This window comes from Artemia sp. Qi Xiang Cuo, chromosome 12 (assembly GCF_049724085.1).
Source record: "Artemia sp. Qi Xiang Cuo chromosome 12, ASM4972408v1, whole genome shotgun sequence".
NCBI classification, from domain to species: Eukaryota; Metazoa; Arthropoda; class Branchiopoda; order Anostraca; family Artemiidae; genus Artemia; species Artemia sp. Qi Xiang Cuo.
This window is the reverse complement of record NC_142805.1, coordinates 4,891,330-4,909,470: the sequence shown is the minus strand read 5'-3', so window position 1 is coordinate 4,909,470 and position 18,141 is coordinate 4,891,330. Positions and strand designations below refer to the sequence as shown.

Genomic DNA, 18,141 nt, shown 5'->3' with positions numbered 1-18,141 from the left:
ACTCCTTTTGTTAGCTATTATCTTAAAAAAGAAAAAAAGAACAAAAGGAGTAAAAAAAAGGTAAGAGAAGAGGAAAGAGTAAATAGTCCCATTCATTGACATATACTCATTTTGTTAGCTATTATCTTAAAAACAAAAGAAGAAAAGAAAGAGGAAAAAAGAGAATGAAATAAATGGCCAGAGAAAGATAAATTTCGATAAAGCCAATAACCAACATGGGATACACGGGTAAAATTACAATAGATAAAAGAGACCAACTTAGTAGTGGAATGGTCGGGGGGGGGGGACAGGTTTCATTCTTTTTTGTATTCCCAGATTTGAGCATCTAGAATGGCATAAGTACCAGTACGACGACTTAATTGTGCTTCATTAATATCCACATTTTTCTTTATCGTTCCGTATCTAATCTTGTTCGAAAATAGGCTGAACTACATGAAACTTAAACAATATAGACCAATACTAAAGTCTTTTAGGTCTTTTAAATAACCTGAATGAATAGTACATAGTGCTAGAATTCCCTACATACGGGCATAAAACCCAGCAGTTTTGGTAGGTTTTAATATAGATGGGTAGTCAGGCCTCAAACTTTAAGAGGGTGGGTCCGGACAACGAGAAAAAGCACATTTTAAACGCCATAGGATTTTTAGGAGGAGATCCTCTCAGACCAAGCACAGGGGGAATCTACCCTATCCCTTTGTGGTCAATGGTTAGCGTATGGTTCATCAGATCGGCCCGCTAACGAACGGTTAGTGACTTGCCAGGACTAGTGAACATAATAGCTGTTTAAATTGGACAATATTATTTTTTGTATATATTGAATATTGTATGTAAATATTGTATATTTATATCACAGTTTATATAATTATCCAGTATGATCATTCCCTATCTCACCCATTATAAAAAGCCGGACCGGGGTGCGAGTGCTCCGGAGAACATTTTTGCAGATAGAAACATAAGCGGCATCAGATCTTTTCACGGGTAGACAAGTCAGACGCGAAACAATCGGAAACAAGTGGAAACCCGCTATTACGAATAATGCACTTTGTAACCATTTCTCATTGATAGACGCAAACACACTGATCCATAAGTGAAGAAAGAAGTGGGAGGAGCTTTTTGTTCGCACCGAGAACGAAGACCAGAAATGATCTGCGATAAGCTTACTGGATAATTATATAAACTTTGATTTATATACAATAATTATATAAATAATAATTTAAATACTACTACTACTAACAACAACTCACCGCAGCACCAAGCCGCATTAGTTCAACACAGCTACGCACGCTCCTCCTCCACCCCAATCTGTTCAAAGCCTCCCTTTTTACACCCGCCCACGAAGTTCCTATTTCCTTTAAATCTTTCTTTATGACGTCCTCCCACCCCAGACGGACGACCTGCTTTCCGTTTAGCCCTAGACGGTTGGCCGAAAAGAACAATCTTCGGCAATCTGTCATCCTTCATCCGCACAACGCGCCCTAGCCACCTCAACCTTTCTTTCATTATAGCCCTAGAGAGCGGTATTGAACCACGTTTTTCGTTTAGCCTATTGTTTGAAATACGGTCAGTCAGCCGGGTACTGTCCATTAGTCAGAATCCCGTGCGAATGCTGTGTCGTTTACTAGGCTATAATTTCCTCGACGGGCGCCACTCCTCAAGTGGGAATAGGGTTGACCGCAAGGTCCCCAGTCTTGCAGGTAGCCCAAAAAGGTCGAGGCAGCCCTTTGCAGAGGCCGTTGTCCATAGACCTGGATCTTACGCCCTGCCGCAGTTGTCCTCCTATAGAGGATCCTCCCGCGATGGTGTTCTGCATTACCATGCAAATTAATCCATTACTGGGAGAAGGTTTGTAACTCAAGGTACTTGTGGACAAACCAGTGGGTCCTTTTGAGTGTACATTTGAGGGGCCTTCTTCCTCCTCCGCCTGCATTTGTAACGCTGGGCGAGGGTGTCCTAATTTCTAATATGGACCCCCAGAGATAAGGCCCCCCCTTGGTCCGTCCCCCCTATGGATGTACTCTACATATCTATAAGGCGTTCCCCTATCGCCACCTGGGGACACGCTGAATGGCCTGGGGGAGGCTAGGAACATAAAAATGAAATTAATTAAAAATATTATGTTTCCTTTAAACATGGAAATGATATAGTCTTCTACATGACATTTTAAACCTCAAATTATTATAGAGAAGTATGAACAAAGTTATACAGAAGACTTTTTGGTTTTCTTATTTAATATAACTCAATATCAGCTTGTAAAACTAATGTCTAGCCGAATTTATTGATTTACTTCAACATTAGCTTGTAAAACAAATTGGTGTAGAACCCTCAGAGTTCTCTAACGAAATCTTTTTGTTCCCCTTTTGAGCCCTGCTTTAGCTCAAATGATTTCTTTTGGACATTACCGCTACTCCCTAAAGTACACTCCCGCACTTCATCCAAACATAGTTGGTTTGTTTAATTACTAAATGATAAAAAAAAAGTGAATTTACTCATGAACCTTCTTAAAAAAAAGTTTGATTTTATAGACATGGTCTTTTGAGTCTATTTAAATTCTAAAAAAATCTAAATTCTTTTGAATCTATTTAAATTAGAGTCGCTGGCCAAAAGTTTTTCACGGTGTCAAAAATAGCAAGAAAATTTCTTCGTTTTTCAAATTGGAGTAACTAAAAAAAAAACTATCTGGAACAACAAACAACGTAACTCATACTTGAGAAAGAAGCAACAGATAGCAAAAAAGCTTAGTTGAATCTATGAGTGAGTTGGGACCCTGAAGTGTCGTAGTTGACTACAGTTAATTTGGCTAAAGTCAAGTCAACCGAAGTTCTGACAATGTCCAAACGTCGTAGTTGTGACAAGATCTGTCAATATAGCGAAATGTTTAAAATTTTCACTCATTTTTATATCCATTTCAAAAATTGTCAGAGGAACTTCAATGAAGTTCCTTTTAAATACCTTTTTATATCCATTCCAAAAATTGTCAGAGGAACTTCAATGAAGCTCCTTTTAAATACCCTAAGACCTTGCTTTAATACCCTTTTAACTTTGCCCTAGAACTCCAAAATCCGTAACTGAAATTCGCGACATCGCTAAATGACGACGCACTGATTCTACTCAGAGAAAGGAGCTACAAAGAGTCAACTTGAGTGCGAGAGTAAAACATTCGAAGTTGACTTTAGTTCAAAATAGTCAACTAAAACTCAAGGTCCGAATGAACTCCATATTTAAACATAAATAATGACAAACACCATAATGCTTTTCCATCATAAAAACAACAAGTAAAATAACAGGGAATTTATCTAAGACGGTGAAATTTGTTTAAACCTTAAAAGAACATTTCGGCTTTGTATCCAAGAGTCGTCCTCAGCAAACCACATATATAAATTGCATTTTATTGTAAGTCTTATTTTATTTACAGAAAACAAGAAGAGCAAAATACAGATAGAGCAAAGAAGAGCAAGAGAGAAGAACTACAGAGAAGACCAAATAATTTCACAAGATTAAAAAAATAGCCCCGAGGAGTACCAGGAGGAGATGGGTACGATCGGGCTTCTAAGATATAAGACTCTAAGCAAACAAATCAAACCAAATGAAAATCTCTTTTAAGCAAAAATTTATAGAATAATAAAAATAGGTTGGAACCAATAATTTTTGATAAGGTAGTCGGCGTTTAACCCCCTCCCCGGAAAATACTCCGCCACCCCTCTGCGCGCAGAAAATATCCCCCACCCAGTAGAAAATACCCCCGGAAAATAAACCACGCTTTGTCATATGGCCAATCCTCTTAGAGTCTTAAAAGTGCTGCCGTGAAACTTCATTTCACGGCAGCACTTTTTTATTATAAACTGAATTGGGATAGGGAACATTACAAAAGATTGGAATTTGAACCCCTGAAATTTTTCATCTGGCTCTAATCCGTTATATATTTAGACCCCTAGCTATTTTCATCCATATAAACGAATTTTTTTTTACCTCATACAAAAAGGCTTTGTCACTATCTCTTCCTTTATATGGCCAATCATCTCCAGAATTTGAATCAGGGCCCACGATCAATTCCTTTATGAATATCAAGTCTCTGCTAGTGATATCGTTTTTGTGAAATAGGTCTTCCAGATCATTTTCTTTTATGAGAAAGTCGAGCATTTTTATTGAACATTCTTCATGCTGAAATAATACACAAAGTAGAAGAAACAAAATAAAATACCAAAATAAACTGAGTAAAAAGAAGGGCACTACGGACCTTAGATCATTTAGGAGCATTAAGATACACAAAGTACAAGAAACGAATAGTGTGAAATAATACACAAAGTAGAAGAAACGAAAATAAAATACCAAAATACACTGAGAAAAAAGAAGGGCCCTACAGATCTTAGATCATTTAGGAGCATTAAGATACACAAAGTAGAAGAAACAAATAGTGTGAAATAATACACAAAGTAAAAGAAAATAATATACAAATTAGAAGAAACGAAAATAAAATACCAAAATAAACTGAGTAAAAAGACGGGCACTACAGATCGTACATCATTTAGGAGCATTAAATTATGAGCTTTGGGAATATTCTGGGAACAAGAAAACTTTGTTTGCAATCTAAAGGTCAGGCACATATTTACTAATTTAAAATATTTAAATATTCTCCAATAGGATAAACTTGAAAAAAAAAAACACAAAACAAACAGGAACACTTACTAGTGAAGAAATAAATAAAGTCTTTAATAGAAACTTAAAGGGAATATAAATCACTTTATTGTTATTATACACCTAACACGTCTATTGTCAAAGATTGTTCTTTTCGGCCAACCGTCTAGGGCTACACGGAAAGCAGGTTTTGTGGAGAGCCTTCCTCCTGGAAGGCCCAGAGAAAGCTGCAGATAAGTACCAGCAGGCCATAGTTGACTCTGTCGAAAAGCATATCCCTTCAAAGCGGATCCAGGTGTCCAGTAAGGACAAACCTTGGTTCAACACCCAGTGTAAGAAGACAATCCGAGCAAAGCAAAAGGCACACAAGCGATGGCTACTTTCGAATAGCGAAGAGGACAGAATTGCATCCTTAAATGCACGCAAAGATGCAGTTCGAGCGATTCGGCAGTTCCGGGTTCAGTATAAGGAGAAATTCGCCACCAATCTTCAACTTGCTTCGGCAAAGAGTTGGTGGATAATTGTCAAGGAGGCTTTACCGTCGTCCAAGGGGACCGCCATTCCTTCTCTCCAGACTAACGGGACAGTGGTACAAGATCCACAGGCAAAGGCAGATGCTCTTGCTTAGGCTTTTGCCGAATTCTCGAATCCAGACGACGACGGTAGAGAAGTGCCATATTTCTCCGACCAAACTGACACAGTCTTGAAACGCGTAAACTCGTCTACTCCCAATATCATTTGCAGTCTGCAGCATTTTGATGTAACCAAATCTAAGGTTCCTGAAAGCAAACCAAAGGCTGTGCTTCAGTCACGTAGTGCCAAACTATATTGAGCCTTGTCGGTGCTTTCTTAGCCTTATTATCGCTCAAGAACCTTCCCACGAACACGGAACTTTACCCATTTTATACGTACTCTCCAGACAGACCACGATCCAACGAGCGTGGGCTCCTACATGCCTATTAGCCTTCTCTCCTGTGTTGGCAAAGTCTACGAGAGCGTATCCAATAAAACACTTCATTAGTACCTGGAATCAAATGACCTACACGGCGATCGCCAATATGGATTCCGCCGGAAACGCTCAACATTAGACTGCCTAGTGGCCCAGTATCAGGAGTGGATAGAACTTGGGATACGACATCAGGCTATTATCCTTCGACATTGCGAAAGCTTTTGACAGAGTATGGCACCGTGGCCTGCTCAGGAAACTCAATGCGTAAGGTGTTCGTGTATGTCTGTTAAAAATGATTGAGAGCTTTCTTTCTGATCGTTCACTGCGGGTTGTTCTCGGCGGGTTTATTTCCCACGAGTATCCAGTGAAAGCAGGGGTACCCCAGAGCAGTGTCTTGGGACCTACGCTTTTCCTTATCTACATAAACGACATAGGAGACAACCTCGCAAACCTATGCATCACTTTGCTGACGATTCGACGACACACTCAGCTGTCCCTAAACACGAAGACCCAACACAAGCCTCCCTTTCCCTACTGATGGATTTTATGAAAACTGAAAAGTTGTCTGATACATGGATGATCAACTTCAATGCTTCGAAAACAAAGGAGGTTCTAAATACCCGATCAAAGGTGCCACGCGAACATCCCAGTTTCATCTTCAAAAATGAAGCTATAAAGAGAGTTGACGAGCTTCGTCTACTGGGGATTCATTTCTCCACCGATCTCTCCTGGAACAACCACCTTGATCGGGTGAGAACCTCCTGCACAAGAAACCTGGGAGTTACTCTTCGCTGCAAAAACCTTCTTCCATCAAGCTCGATCATCCCACTCTACAAGTCTTGCAACACTCCCATAGCGGAATATGGCTGCCCACTTTATGTTGGTGCTCCAAAAATACTGTTGGCATCACCTCAGAAGATCCAGAATAGGAGAAATAGGGCGGGCTGCACCTGTACACAAGAATCACCCATGCCTCTAAATGAAAGGTTTGACGTAGCGTCGATGGCTGTTTTCTACAAGTACATGAATTCGCCTCCCTCAGACGAGCTCTCTCGAATTGTGCCCCCCTTTCTCCAGCCGACAAGGCAGAAAGTAAGGCACACAGCTCGGTCCAATTATCTAAAGGAGGATACGCCAAAAACCGAGTACTTGAGGAACAGCTTCATCCGGCGTTGCACTTCTATCTGGAACGATCTTCCTGGGGATATTATCCCTGCAAATCCCTCTGTTGACACCTTCAAAAGAAGGTGTCAACAGAAGAAAATGAATAGCGGCATATCAGATACTTTGAAGTACCTGGCGCCGTGAATATTGAAAAAAAAAAAAAAAAAAAAAAAAAAAAAAAGGTCGTCCGCGGTTGGGGTGAGAGGATGTTATACAGAAAGATATAAACGAAATAGGAGCTTCTTGGGAGGCTGTAAAGAGGGAGGGTTTGAATACATTGGGATGGAGGAGGAACGTGCGAAGCTGTGTTGGCCTCATGTGGCTTGGTGCTGCAGTGAGCTGTTAGTAGTAGTAGTAGTAATATGTCTATGACAGTTGCACAATAATTGTCCCTTTTGCTTCTCTTTTGGTCTAGTTTGGCCTTAACGTTGGTTCTCAATGAAGGGTGATTACTGCAAAATCCCATGAAAGGTATATATATACATATATATATATATATTTCCCATTATAGAATTTATTGTTTCCAACCTAATGTGCTAAATTATTCAGGGGTGGCGCTGCCTACTAAAACTGAAATAGATAACTTGTGATAACAGAAAAAATACAGGAAAACAACATTTTATACACAACTATAATCACTTGAGTCTTATAAAAGAAAAGACAGGATTTTTCCAGCGACAAAACATGAATTTAAACTACTCTTCCATAAAAAGGAGTTCCTTGGTCCAGCCACAGAAGACCCTTCCCCACTTTAGTCAAATATGCAACCACGGTGGCAATCATATCTTGACAATTCAGGCTTTACGTTAGTTCGATCTTTAATCACTCCCTATAAAACAGCATAAAAGAAAGTAAAATCCCTAAATACCTTCCATTCTGCATCTGGGTTAGCATTCTCCATAAAATGCTCCCAAAGGTGGGAAAAGGGACCATGTCCCAAATCATGACAAAGGCCTGCGATTTGAACACACAAAATGTCTGAATCAGTAATTCCCAGCTCTGGTTGTCTGGATCGGATCTTTTCCAACATTTCACCTCCAAGGTAACATACACTAAGATATAGAAGAGAAATAATTTAAAGGGGTGTCATAATTCGGTCTCCGGAAAACATCCAGCCCACAGAACAAAATCTGAAACTGCTTGAAGCAAGGGGTGTTCACAGAGAAGCACCTCTTCAAAAGATCAAACCAAATAAGGCAAAACGTATTGCTAGACTGAAAGTAAATACGACGTATTTTCGGCAATAAACTGTTCTCAAAAAACTCCCCCCCCCCCCAACATAACACCTCCCTGTATATAACTAAAATTATCGTCCCAAGAAAATTCCCAAAAGCAAAGGCTAAAACACATACATTTCAAAGGAAACATACACAGAAAAATTGAAAAATGGTAGCTGGCAAATGTCTTCCTAGGTTCACTGCCCTTTAAGCTGAAGCTAGATCTAAGAATCCTACTTCTGGCTATATATTTCACAAGCAATTTTTGTGCTTATATATACCAAGAATTTTCTGATGCAACAAATATTAGAAATTTAAAGACAATATATAAGGGTAAAGAAAGAAATTTTGATTTGTGGCATGCTTGACTGAAATTTGCAAAAAAAAATTAAACCTCCAAAATTTTCATCAACACTGAGAGATACGGTTTCTATATTAAGAAGGTTTATTGCATTTCTAATACATCTTCCTTCGGGATGAATTATACCATGAGCTTTTTGGGTTACCTCTAGTTTTGTTTTCTTTCTTAGTAGATTCCTAAAATACCTTCACCAGATTTTTGAGAAATGCCATTTCAAAACTTAACAACAAACGTTCAAAATTTGAACACCTTCCTATAATACATCTATGAGACTGTTAAATATGAAAATTGGCAGCTTGCTGTACATCCTGGGCGTGGAGTCCTTCCATGTGTTTTCAGTTATAGTCTAGATTATAAAACATAAAATGGCGAAAAAAGAAGAAAACGAGGACAATTAACAGCCAGTGAAAAAACTGAAAAATTATGCAAATATTTCAGTCAAGACCTCCGCTTGACCGTCCTCAGTGCAGAATAAAACTGATAATAATATAAAAACCAAACCTTAAAATAAAAACACAAAACTAAAATTGGACGACCCTTTTGTATAACCCTTTCACCGTTACTAGTTTTGTGTTTTTATTTTAAGGTTTGGTTTTTATATTTTTATCAGTTTTATTCTGCACTGAGGACGGTCAAGCAGAGGTCTTGACTGAAATATTTGCATCATTTTTCAATTTTTTCACTGGCTGTTAATTGTCCTCGTTTTCTTCTTTTATCGCGATTTTATGCTTTATCATGATTAGCCAGTGTGGTCTCAGAAATTATTTATAGTCTAGATTCTTCAGTGTTTGGTTCAGTGTTAAATACCTGGTTTATTAGTACCCCACAAAGAAAGAAGAAGAAGATATTTGGACCTTACAAGCGATTCCAATCAAGTGAGTACAAGAGCAGCCAATTACAACTTTTACAGAGGACTAAAACCAGGTATTCAGCACTTGAACCACAGAGCCAACTCTCTAAAACAAGACATTATAAGCCCTAAAGAATATGGGCAACTTGTGCAAAAAAAGTAGAAACTGGCTTAAAAAATAAGTAATGTTTAAGAAACTACCAAGGCTATCTAGAATTTGGCCTTTCTTTGTTATTTTTTTTTTATGGATATTAGCGCCAGTTTCCACTCTTGTAAGTTACAATTAAACATGAACAACCAGACACAAAATTACCAAGGCTATCAAGAGTTTGGCCTTTCTTTGTTATTTTTTTACGGATGTTAGCGCCAGTTTCTGCTCTTGCAAGTTGCAATTAAACAAGAACAACCAGACACAAAATTACCAAGGCTATATGAAATTTGGCCGTCTTTGTCATTTTTTTATGGATATTAGCACTAGTTTCCACTCTTGTAAGTTACAATTAAACATGAACAACCAGACACAAAATTACCAAGGCTAACAAGAATTTGGCTTTTCTTTGTTATTTTTTATGGATATTAGCACCAGTTTCTGCTCTTGCAAGTTACAATTAAATATGAACAACCAGACACAAATTTACCAAGGCTATCAAGAATTTGGCCTTTCTTTGTTATTTTTTTATGGATATTAGCACCAGTTTCTGCTCTTGCAAGTTACAATTAAATATGAACAACCCGACACAAAATTACCAAGGTTATCAAGAATTTGGCCTTTCTTTGTTATTTTTTATGGATAAACATATGCTACTTTTAAGGGGAGGGGGCACAAAAACATAACCATATTTTTATGCTTAGGCTACTCTACAGCAAAGTTTCACGTATGGGAAGGGGGACGGCAATGTTTTCAATGTTTATTGGGAGGGCAATGGTTAACAAATTTAAGTCAGAAAAATAGTACCACTATTTTACCAACTAAAAAAATTTTATGGTGTAATCAATGACATAAAATCAATGAGAGAAGACTCTGTTGGTAAGAAAAACAAAAATTAAGTAATTTAGCAGCAATATCAGCCAAATCAGTTGGTAAAATCTTTGATATTTTAAATACATGGTTTATACCTGGTACTATTAAAGTATTGGCTTCTCATTTGAGAAAACCGAAATACAACTCTCTTTCTCAAAATATGAAATACAACTCGGTTTTCTCAAAATAGAAGCCGATACTTTAATAGTCCCAGGTATAAATAAAAACCTTGTAAGATATAAACCTTGTAACACTTTCCCAATCACTTAATCAGACACGTCAACAACCCCTGAAGTCTCAAAGAGAGTCTGCGAGGAATGCAATTACTAAAATCAGGAGTCAGATGACATAGTTCTCCCATTCATTCAATGCTGTTCCGTTTTGGTTTGAGTGAATGAATGTTTTTCTTTTATTTCTCAGTTATTTGCTAGTATCTGTCAATGCTGGTTCAATTTTGAATTTCTTTGCAAATCATGGATATTGGTGAATGACTCACTTTTATTGTTGTTAGGTATTTGGTTTTAATTGTTAAAAAATTTTTGGCTTTTATTGATTTTTATTCATCTTTTAATTTTTGGGTTTTTTTTCACATTCACATTGACTTTCCGCGTTTTATTTGTTGGTTTGTTCTTTGGCACTCGAATTGATTATATGTTTTTGTTTTGCGCTGAAGAAGAGAGGCGTTTGTCCCCTCGAAATATTTACTTTGTTGTGTTTTTTTTTCAGTATTTTCATTTGGCCTTTAAAAGCCCCATCTTTGCTCGTTTTTCTTTCTTTATGTTATGTCAAGCCAATGTGGTTTAAGAAATTATCTTGTTTTTATCATAGGATGTACTTTTTTCCAGGGGAGATTGCATCAAACAATTAGTGCTAGAAGATCATGAGAGGGCTTGTCCAAATGGACATTAAAAATTTAGTGCTTTGTTTTAGTGACAAAAATGATCATAGGGCAAGAGTGGTGTTTTCTGCTATTTTACAGCACCAGACTACAATTTTTAGAACACAAATTTTAGAATAATGCTTACCCTAATGAATGCTCAAAGCGATTATGGGATGAGCTTGGGAATACCCAATAAGTGCCTCCAAGCTGCTTAATATTTCTTAGCCTTTGGAACTGAGGTGTATCTATTATGGATACTAAAAGAGGACTCAAGCATATAACACCATGAATGCTATCCTTAAAAACTTTTGAGTCTTGAATTTGTGACATTATTCAATTTCAGAGCTTCCTGCAAAAGAATCAACAATTTAGAATGTAAGAATAATGTTTACTTTATTTATTTTTTGATGCAAATATGCACAGTAGTATAACAAGTGCAAAATGAAAATTTGCAAATTGGACTAAATTTAATCTAAATAAATAATCACAAAGACCAAGCTGCTTCTGTTCAAACTGTTGGGATTTTCTTGACAGTTTCACAAGAAAACGTCCTTGTCAATGGTTAGATTGCACATTTTTTTCACAATTTAATTAAAATACAAACTTTCCAATAAAGAAGTTTCTCAATGAAAAATAAAGGCCATGAGAAACTTAAGATCAGCAGAAATAAATTCCTACAATAATTCAAACTCAAAACAACCAGAAATTACTATTAAAGAATAAATGAAACCCAAAACAAACTGAAATAGTTTTCAATGATGCAGTAGGCTTTAGACTTTTACAGTTATGGAAGAGGCAGTAGCCCAAATCTTGTTTACTGTGCACAATTGACCTACAAATTGTGTCTTTAAATTTTTTGAACAAAATTTACATAAATAAAATTGATAGTCTGTGTACAGACCACTTTGCTATAGTTTGCTCCCTAAATGAGCCTGCTGAAACTTCATCTCATACCTCCAAATATATCATCATTAAAGCAAATTGGTCTATTTTCCAAAATAAGCTAAATGATGAAATTACAAGTTTCACCTAAAGTTCATGCATTTCTAACACAACAGTTGACACACATGCTGAAGCCTTGACATCTTTACTAATAAATACAGCTAATCATTCTATCCCCAGGACAACACCTAAGAAAACATTCCCTAAACAAATTCCTAAAGCATGGTGGACAAATGAGTGCCTAAATAAATGTAAGATAAAAAAGGCAGCTAGGACAGAATTCATAAAAAAAAAAAAACCTACTACATAGTTAAAAAAATTACAAGCAGAATCTAATCTAAAAAGGACTATAATAGATGCTAAATATAAATACTGGAATAATTTTGCCAATAATCTCTCCAGAGAAACGCATGCGCCAATTATACATAAAGTCATAAGCCACATATGTGGGAAAAAGACTTCTCCTAACCCACTCCTGTATGAGCTTATACATAATAATACCCATTATGACAATGATATTGAAAAGGCTAACCTATTTGCAACTCTTTTTGTTAATAAGCTAACATCAAACAATCAAAGCAATCTGTCCACAATTCCTATGAACCCTAGTTACCAACCACGCCCAGGATCCGAGTACATAACTAATCCATTTTCAATCCAGGAATTGAATAATGCAATACATCATATTAGGTCCAAAACTAGCAGCAGCTATGACAATATACACCCCACATGGATAAAGAATCTCACACCTTCATACAAACAAGAACTGCTAAATTGTTATAATCACGCTTGGGCATCCTCTAGGTTCCCCAATATATGGAAATGTTCGTCCCTCCTACCAATCCTAAAGAAAAATAAACCAAAAGATAACCCTGAGTCTTATAGGCCCATAATGATTACACCTGTGATGGGGAAAATAATGAAGAAAATGATTTATCACAGACTCCTCTGGTTTGTTGAGAAAAATAACATGATCCCACACACTCAAACTGGATTCAGGAAATACCACTCCTCAACAGATGCTTTCATTTTGCTAACAAACGCAATAAATGAATCTTTCAAAAAAAAATAATATCCTAGTGGCAGCTTTCCTTGATTTTGAAGGAGCATATGACAATGTGAACCACCAAATCCTTTTAAATAAACTTGCAAACCTTGGAGTACCTCCCAAGCTAGTATCCTTTATTAAATCCTTCATAGAAGTGCGAAGTTTCATTGTTTGTGTTGGTTCAGCCTCTTCACCCCAAAAGACAATATCCAAAGGCCTACCTCAGGGAGCAGTCCTCAGTTGCCTCCTATTTGCCCTATATCTTTGGGACATGAACCTACCCCACAAGAATCTACAATATGCTGATGATCTGGTGCTATGGTCATCTGGCAACACCTTTCAGATAGCACAGTCAAATCTGCAAAAGTCACTTTTCCAGTTTGAAAAATTCTCTCAACATTCAGATTTACCCATTGCACCCACCAAGTCAAAAATAATCCAATTTCACAGGAAGCGAAACCATGTTAATGCAAAACTAACTCTAAATAAAACAACTATTCCAGAAGATAATAATATTAATTACCTAGGTCTCATGCTTGACCAAAAACTTAATTTCCACCTCCACATTTCAAACACAATAAAAAAATGTTATAGAAAAGCAAATATACTAAAAAGACTTCTTTCCACACCCTGGGGTTGTAAGGAGAAAACCTTACTCCAGTTTTATAAATCACATATAAGACCCCATATTGACTATGGGCTCATTGTCTATGGTGCATGTGCAAAGACCCATATGCAAAAAATTGAAACAACACAAAATGATATAATACGTCTCATATTTGGTCTTAGGAAACCCACAAGCACCAAGTTTCTGCTTATGGAGAGTGGATTAACAACAATAAAAGATAGACGTAGCTTTCTCTTGATAAAACATCTTACAAAAATTGAATCAAATAGCTCACACACATTACATAATTGGTTAAGAAATCCAGCCATGTATAGAGGTATTGCAGATGAGTATGCCAATATTCAAAAGAAGTTCCCTGTACCAGCAAAGTCTATTGCACCTACTTTCCCCCAATCCCCTCCATGGAATTGGTCATCTCCCATAATAAATACTGAATTTTCAAAATGGAATAAAGATTTAACCCCCATTGCTTTTGTTCAGAAAAAATTTGCAGAACTTAATACAATTACCTATAAAAATCACTTCCAAATGTTTGTTGATGGGTCAAAAATGAATGAGAAGGTTGCAAGTGGTGTTTTCCTTCCTCACCTGAAAATTGCAATGGGCGAGAGATTATTTAATAATTTATCTATAATGTCTGCTGAATTAAATGCCATAATCATGGCATTAAAACACCTTAAGCAAAACCAATCTTTGATTGAAAAATTGAATAATATTATCATCTATTCCGACTCTTTATCAAGCCTTGAGTTGCTGGCCTCAGCTCCTCAATATAAGTTGGACATTGACACTTATCATTGTCTCAGTATTATTGATAATCTTGCTTCAAGTGGCATAAACACTTACTTCCAGTACATTCCTAGCCACTCTGGCATAAGTGGTAATTATCAGGTTGATGAAATAGCAAAAAATGCTATAAATATTGACCAGCCAAGTGGGAGACCAATCCCAATTAGAGATATTTACCGATGGAGGCTATCAGATATTAATTTTAATAACATTAATCCTATCCTTTCCCCCTTTCCCAATAAGTATCTTTCTAAAATTTATCATAGAATTCCTTCTGGAACAAATGGACTAAATTTACTTGCATTCTCATATAAGATTTCTAATTCAAGTGGTTCAATTCCCCTGTCCCCTCTTTGCAGGCATTGTAATATGAATAATGAAACAATTGACCATTGCCTATTTGAATGTAATATGCTGACGTCTGCACAACATACCTTGCTTTCTAAACTGTTAAAATACTTCAAACACCACAAAATCCCACTATCAGTCAAGAGCCTAGCCAACTATACCTGCACACAGAGCATAGAAATCGACATCTATCATCTTATATTTGAACTCCTAGAGTCAAAAGATCTGCTGAAAGATATCTGAATATATCTAATAAATATGAGGCAATCAAGCCAGTAGCTCTGTAGCCCACAGAGTGAAGCAGAAGGAAAAGGGCTAAATAGTTTTACTGAAAAGCCCGCCTGCTGTTAAATAGAAGAAGAAGAAGAAAGAAAATTTAAGTTTTACCTGTTTTAAGATTTATTTTCTCATTTATATTAGTACCTGTTGCAAGTTTGTTTGTTATGATTGCTTGTTTAATTTTTGTTTGTTTTGGGTTTCATTTATTCTTCAATACTAATCTCTGGTCATTTTGAGTTTTAATTATAATAGGAATTTATTTCTGTTGACCTTAAGCTTAACATGGCCTTTACTTTTCTTTGAAAAACTTCTTTTCAGAAGGTTTTTTTAAATTAATTTCTGTTCATTTTTGATTGCCAAGGTTTCAAGTTATTCAACATTCCCCATTTCAAAATCAATTTTTTTTTAACATTAAAGTGTTATCCAAGTATCAAAGTAACAATATCACAGTAAAGGAAGTATCAAAGTAACAATAAGCAACTTGCATAACTGCCTTTGCCCTGTAAATCAGTCAATCAAGGTATCAAAATAACCTTAAGGAACTTGTGTAACTTACAGCCCTTGTCCCAGGGGCTGGAGGGGTTTCAACCCTGTAAGGTATTATAGTTATAGTTAACCTTTGGACTACTTTGAGAAAAATAGCTATCTCAATATTTTGACTCAATGTATTTAGGGAAAAGGGTTGTGGAGTTGGTTGCCCTTTGATCACTTTTAACTGTTAAAATAGGATCTAGAACTTTCAATTTCCAGTCAAATAAGCCCCCTGTAATGTTTATATGATAACCCCTTCCACAAAAACCTTATATGTTAACAAGAGACAACTTGCATAAGTTACAGACCTTGCCCCAGGGGCTGTAGGAGATTTGTTAACCCCTGAGTTACAGTTATTTGACTTTTAGACTATTTTAATAAAAATTGATATTTCAGGATTTTGATAGGATGCATTTGGGAAAAAGGGCATGAGGGAGCAATTACTCTCTGATCACTTTCAACTCTTAAAAAGGGCACTAGAACTGTTGATTTTGAATCAAACAAGCCCCCTCCAAAGTTTATACAACCACCCTTTCCATAGAAATCATATATTAACAATGTACAACTAGCATAACTGATATCCCTTGCCCTGAGGGCAGGGTATTAAACCCAGAACAAAGTTAATTGACATTTGGACTATTTTGAACAAAATAACTATCTCAAAATTTGATCAGATGCATTTGGGGGAAAAAGGGCAGGGGGGGGGTGCCACCCAATCACTTTTGACTCTTAAAAAGTGCAGAAGAACTTCCTATTTCCAATCAAATTAGCCCCCTTCCATATGAAGTGCCTTTGGAAAAAAAGCTACAAATAAGTAATAAAACAATGAAGATATTTAAGATTTATTTATTCATCTATATTTGCACCTGTTATCTTCATGTTTGCTATTATTGCTGATTTTAATTTCTGTCTGTTTTGGGTTTCATGTATTCTTTAATAGAGATTTCTGGTTGTTTTGAGTTTAATTTCTTTACTTTCCTTTGAAAAAGTTCTTTTATGCAAAGTTTTTTTTTTACTTAATTTCTTTTTGCTTTTATTACCAAAGTTTTTCATTGGTTTATGAAATGAAAATTTCTACAGTTTTCATGTCTTAGACTTAAGAGTTGAGATATACAATTATAATTTATTAGTTACCTGTTGGATTGTATTATCATAGGAATTTACTTCTGCTGGTCTTAAGTTTAATATTACACTTTATTTTTTTTAACAAACTTCTTTTTTGGGACGTCTTTTTTTTAATTAACTTTTCTTTGAGAAAGTTCTTTTTATGGAAAGTTTTTATTAATAATTCATGTTAGTTTTTGTTGTCAAAGTGTTTATTGGTTTATGAAATGTACATTTCAACATTTTTTCATGTCTGTGTGTTATAAAAGTAAAACCTTGCAAAATAAATCTTCTGCTTAAATGAACCACAACAGAAATGTTGTCAGCTTCACAACTTTGCTCAACCCTAATTTATAATGTTTAACTAAAGTGAATTTACAAAATTTAAATTTTGAAAATAAAACATTGATATGGCTTAAAATTCTACTCAAATAACTGAAATTGTATTTTTCAGAGCTAAAGCCAGAGAAAAAGAAAATGATAACTGAAAATTAAGTTAAATGATGTTTTGTCAAAATTTCAATGGGTATAGACCTGTCATGGGTAAATATTTACTAAATAATATTATTGAGTTACAACTAAAGTGAATATACCACTCAATGCCTTTTTTTATGCTCTTTACAAATGTAATAATCATTTTTGTTGGAAATGAAGTTTAGCCCCCACCCCTATATATACCAATTCAGGGTAAATTTGCACATTAGGGGGTTGGGGGGAAATTTTAAACTTACCTCTCATTTACATCAGAAATAAAATTACCCCTCCCCCCCTAGCATGCAAATATAGGTATGAATTTAGAATTCTGTCAACTGATAAGTAGACATGTTAAGAAAACAATTCTTACTTTAAAATATTTATAATGATCCTAGCTCTTATATTATATAATGGGAGAATCTTTATCATCAAGTCTTTCCTCTAAAATCTTTCTTTTTCCAGCTTAAGAGAAAGTTTCCTAAAATCACAATGTTGAGATTCAATTCTTAAGTCTTTTGAAATTGCCACTATAAATTCCTGCCAAATAAGTTGTTTTATAGCGTTCATGCCGGTCTTTTTTTTTAATGAGCGCAAAGGCCAAAAGCAAAATATGAACACTATCTATAAAACAACTTATTTGGCGGCAATTTCAAAAAACTTGAGAATTGAATCTCAATGTGGTGATTTTAGGAAACTGTTTCTCTTAAGCTGGAAAAAGAAGGATTTTTAGTGTAAGAATTTGATGATAAAGGTTCTCCCCTTGGATAATATAAGAACTAGGATCATTATACATATTTTAAAGTAAGAATTGTTTTCTTAACATGTCTCCTTATCAGGTGACAGAATTCTAAATTTATACCCAAATATATACCCTGAATTGGTATATATAGGGGTGGGGGCTAAAATTCATTTCCAACAAAAATG

General features: G+C 35.9%; 1 protein-coding gene across 3 annotated transcripts in view; it reads right to left on the bottom strand.

The window, feature by feature from the left end:
- The window catches only part of fal (SAM and HD domain containing deoxynucleoside triphosphate triphosphohydrolase falten), a 60,287-nt gene that overhangs the window by 41,656 nt on the left and 490 nt on the right, over window positions 1-18,141 (bottom strand). For 2 of the 3 annotated variants that reach the window (XM_089097747.1, XM_089097749.1), the window contains exons 2-4: window positions 11,220-11,423; window positions 7,614-7,797; window positions 3,967-4,158 (exon numbers count right to left, since the gene is read on the bottom strand). In XM_089097747.1, the coding sequence (XP_088953873.1) occupies window positions 3,967-4,158; window positions 7,614-7,797; window positions 11,220-11,404 (561 nt within the window). In that variant the 5' untranslated portion in view covers window positions 11,405-11,423. Of the gene's footprint in view, window positions 1-3,966; window positions 4,159-7,613; window positions 7,798-11,219; window positions 11,424-14,201; window positions 14,236-18,141 lie in introns of those variants that run through there. The other variant, XM_089097748.1, reaches the window with a different exon arrangement.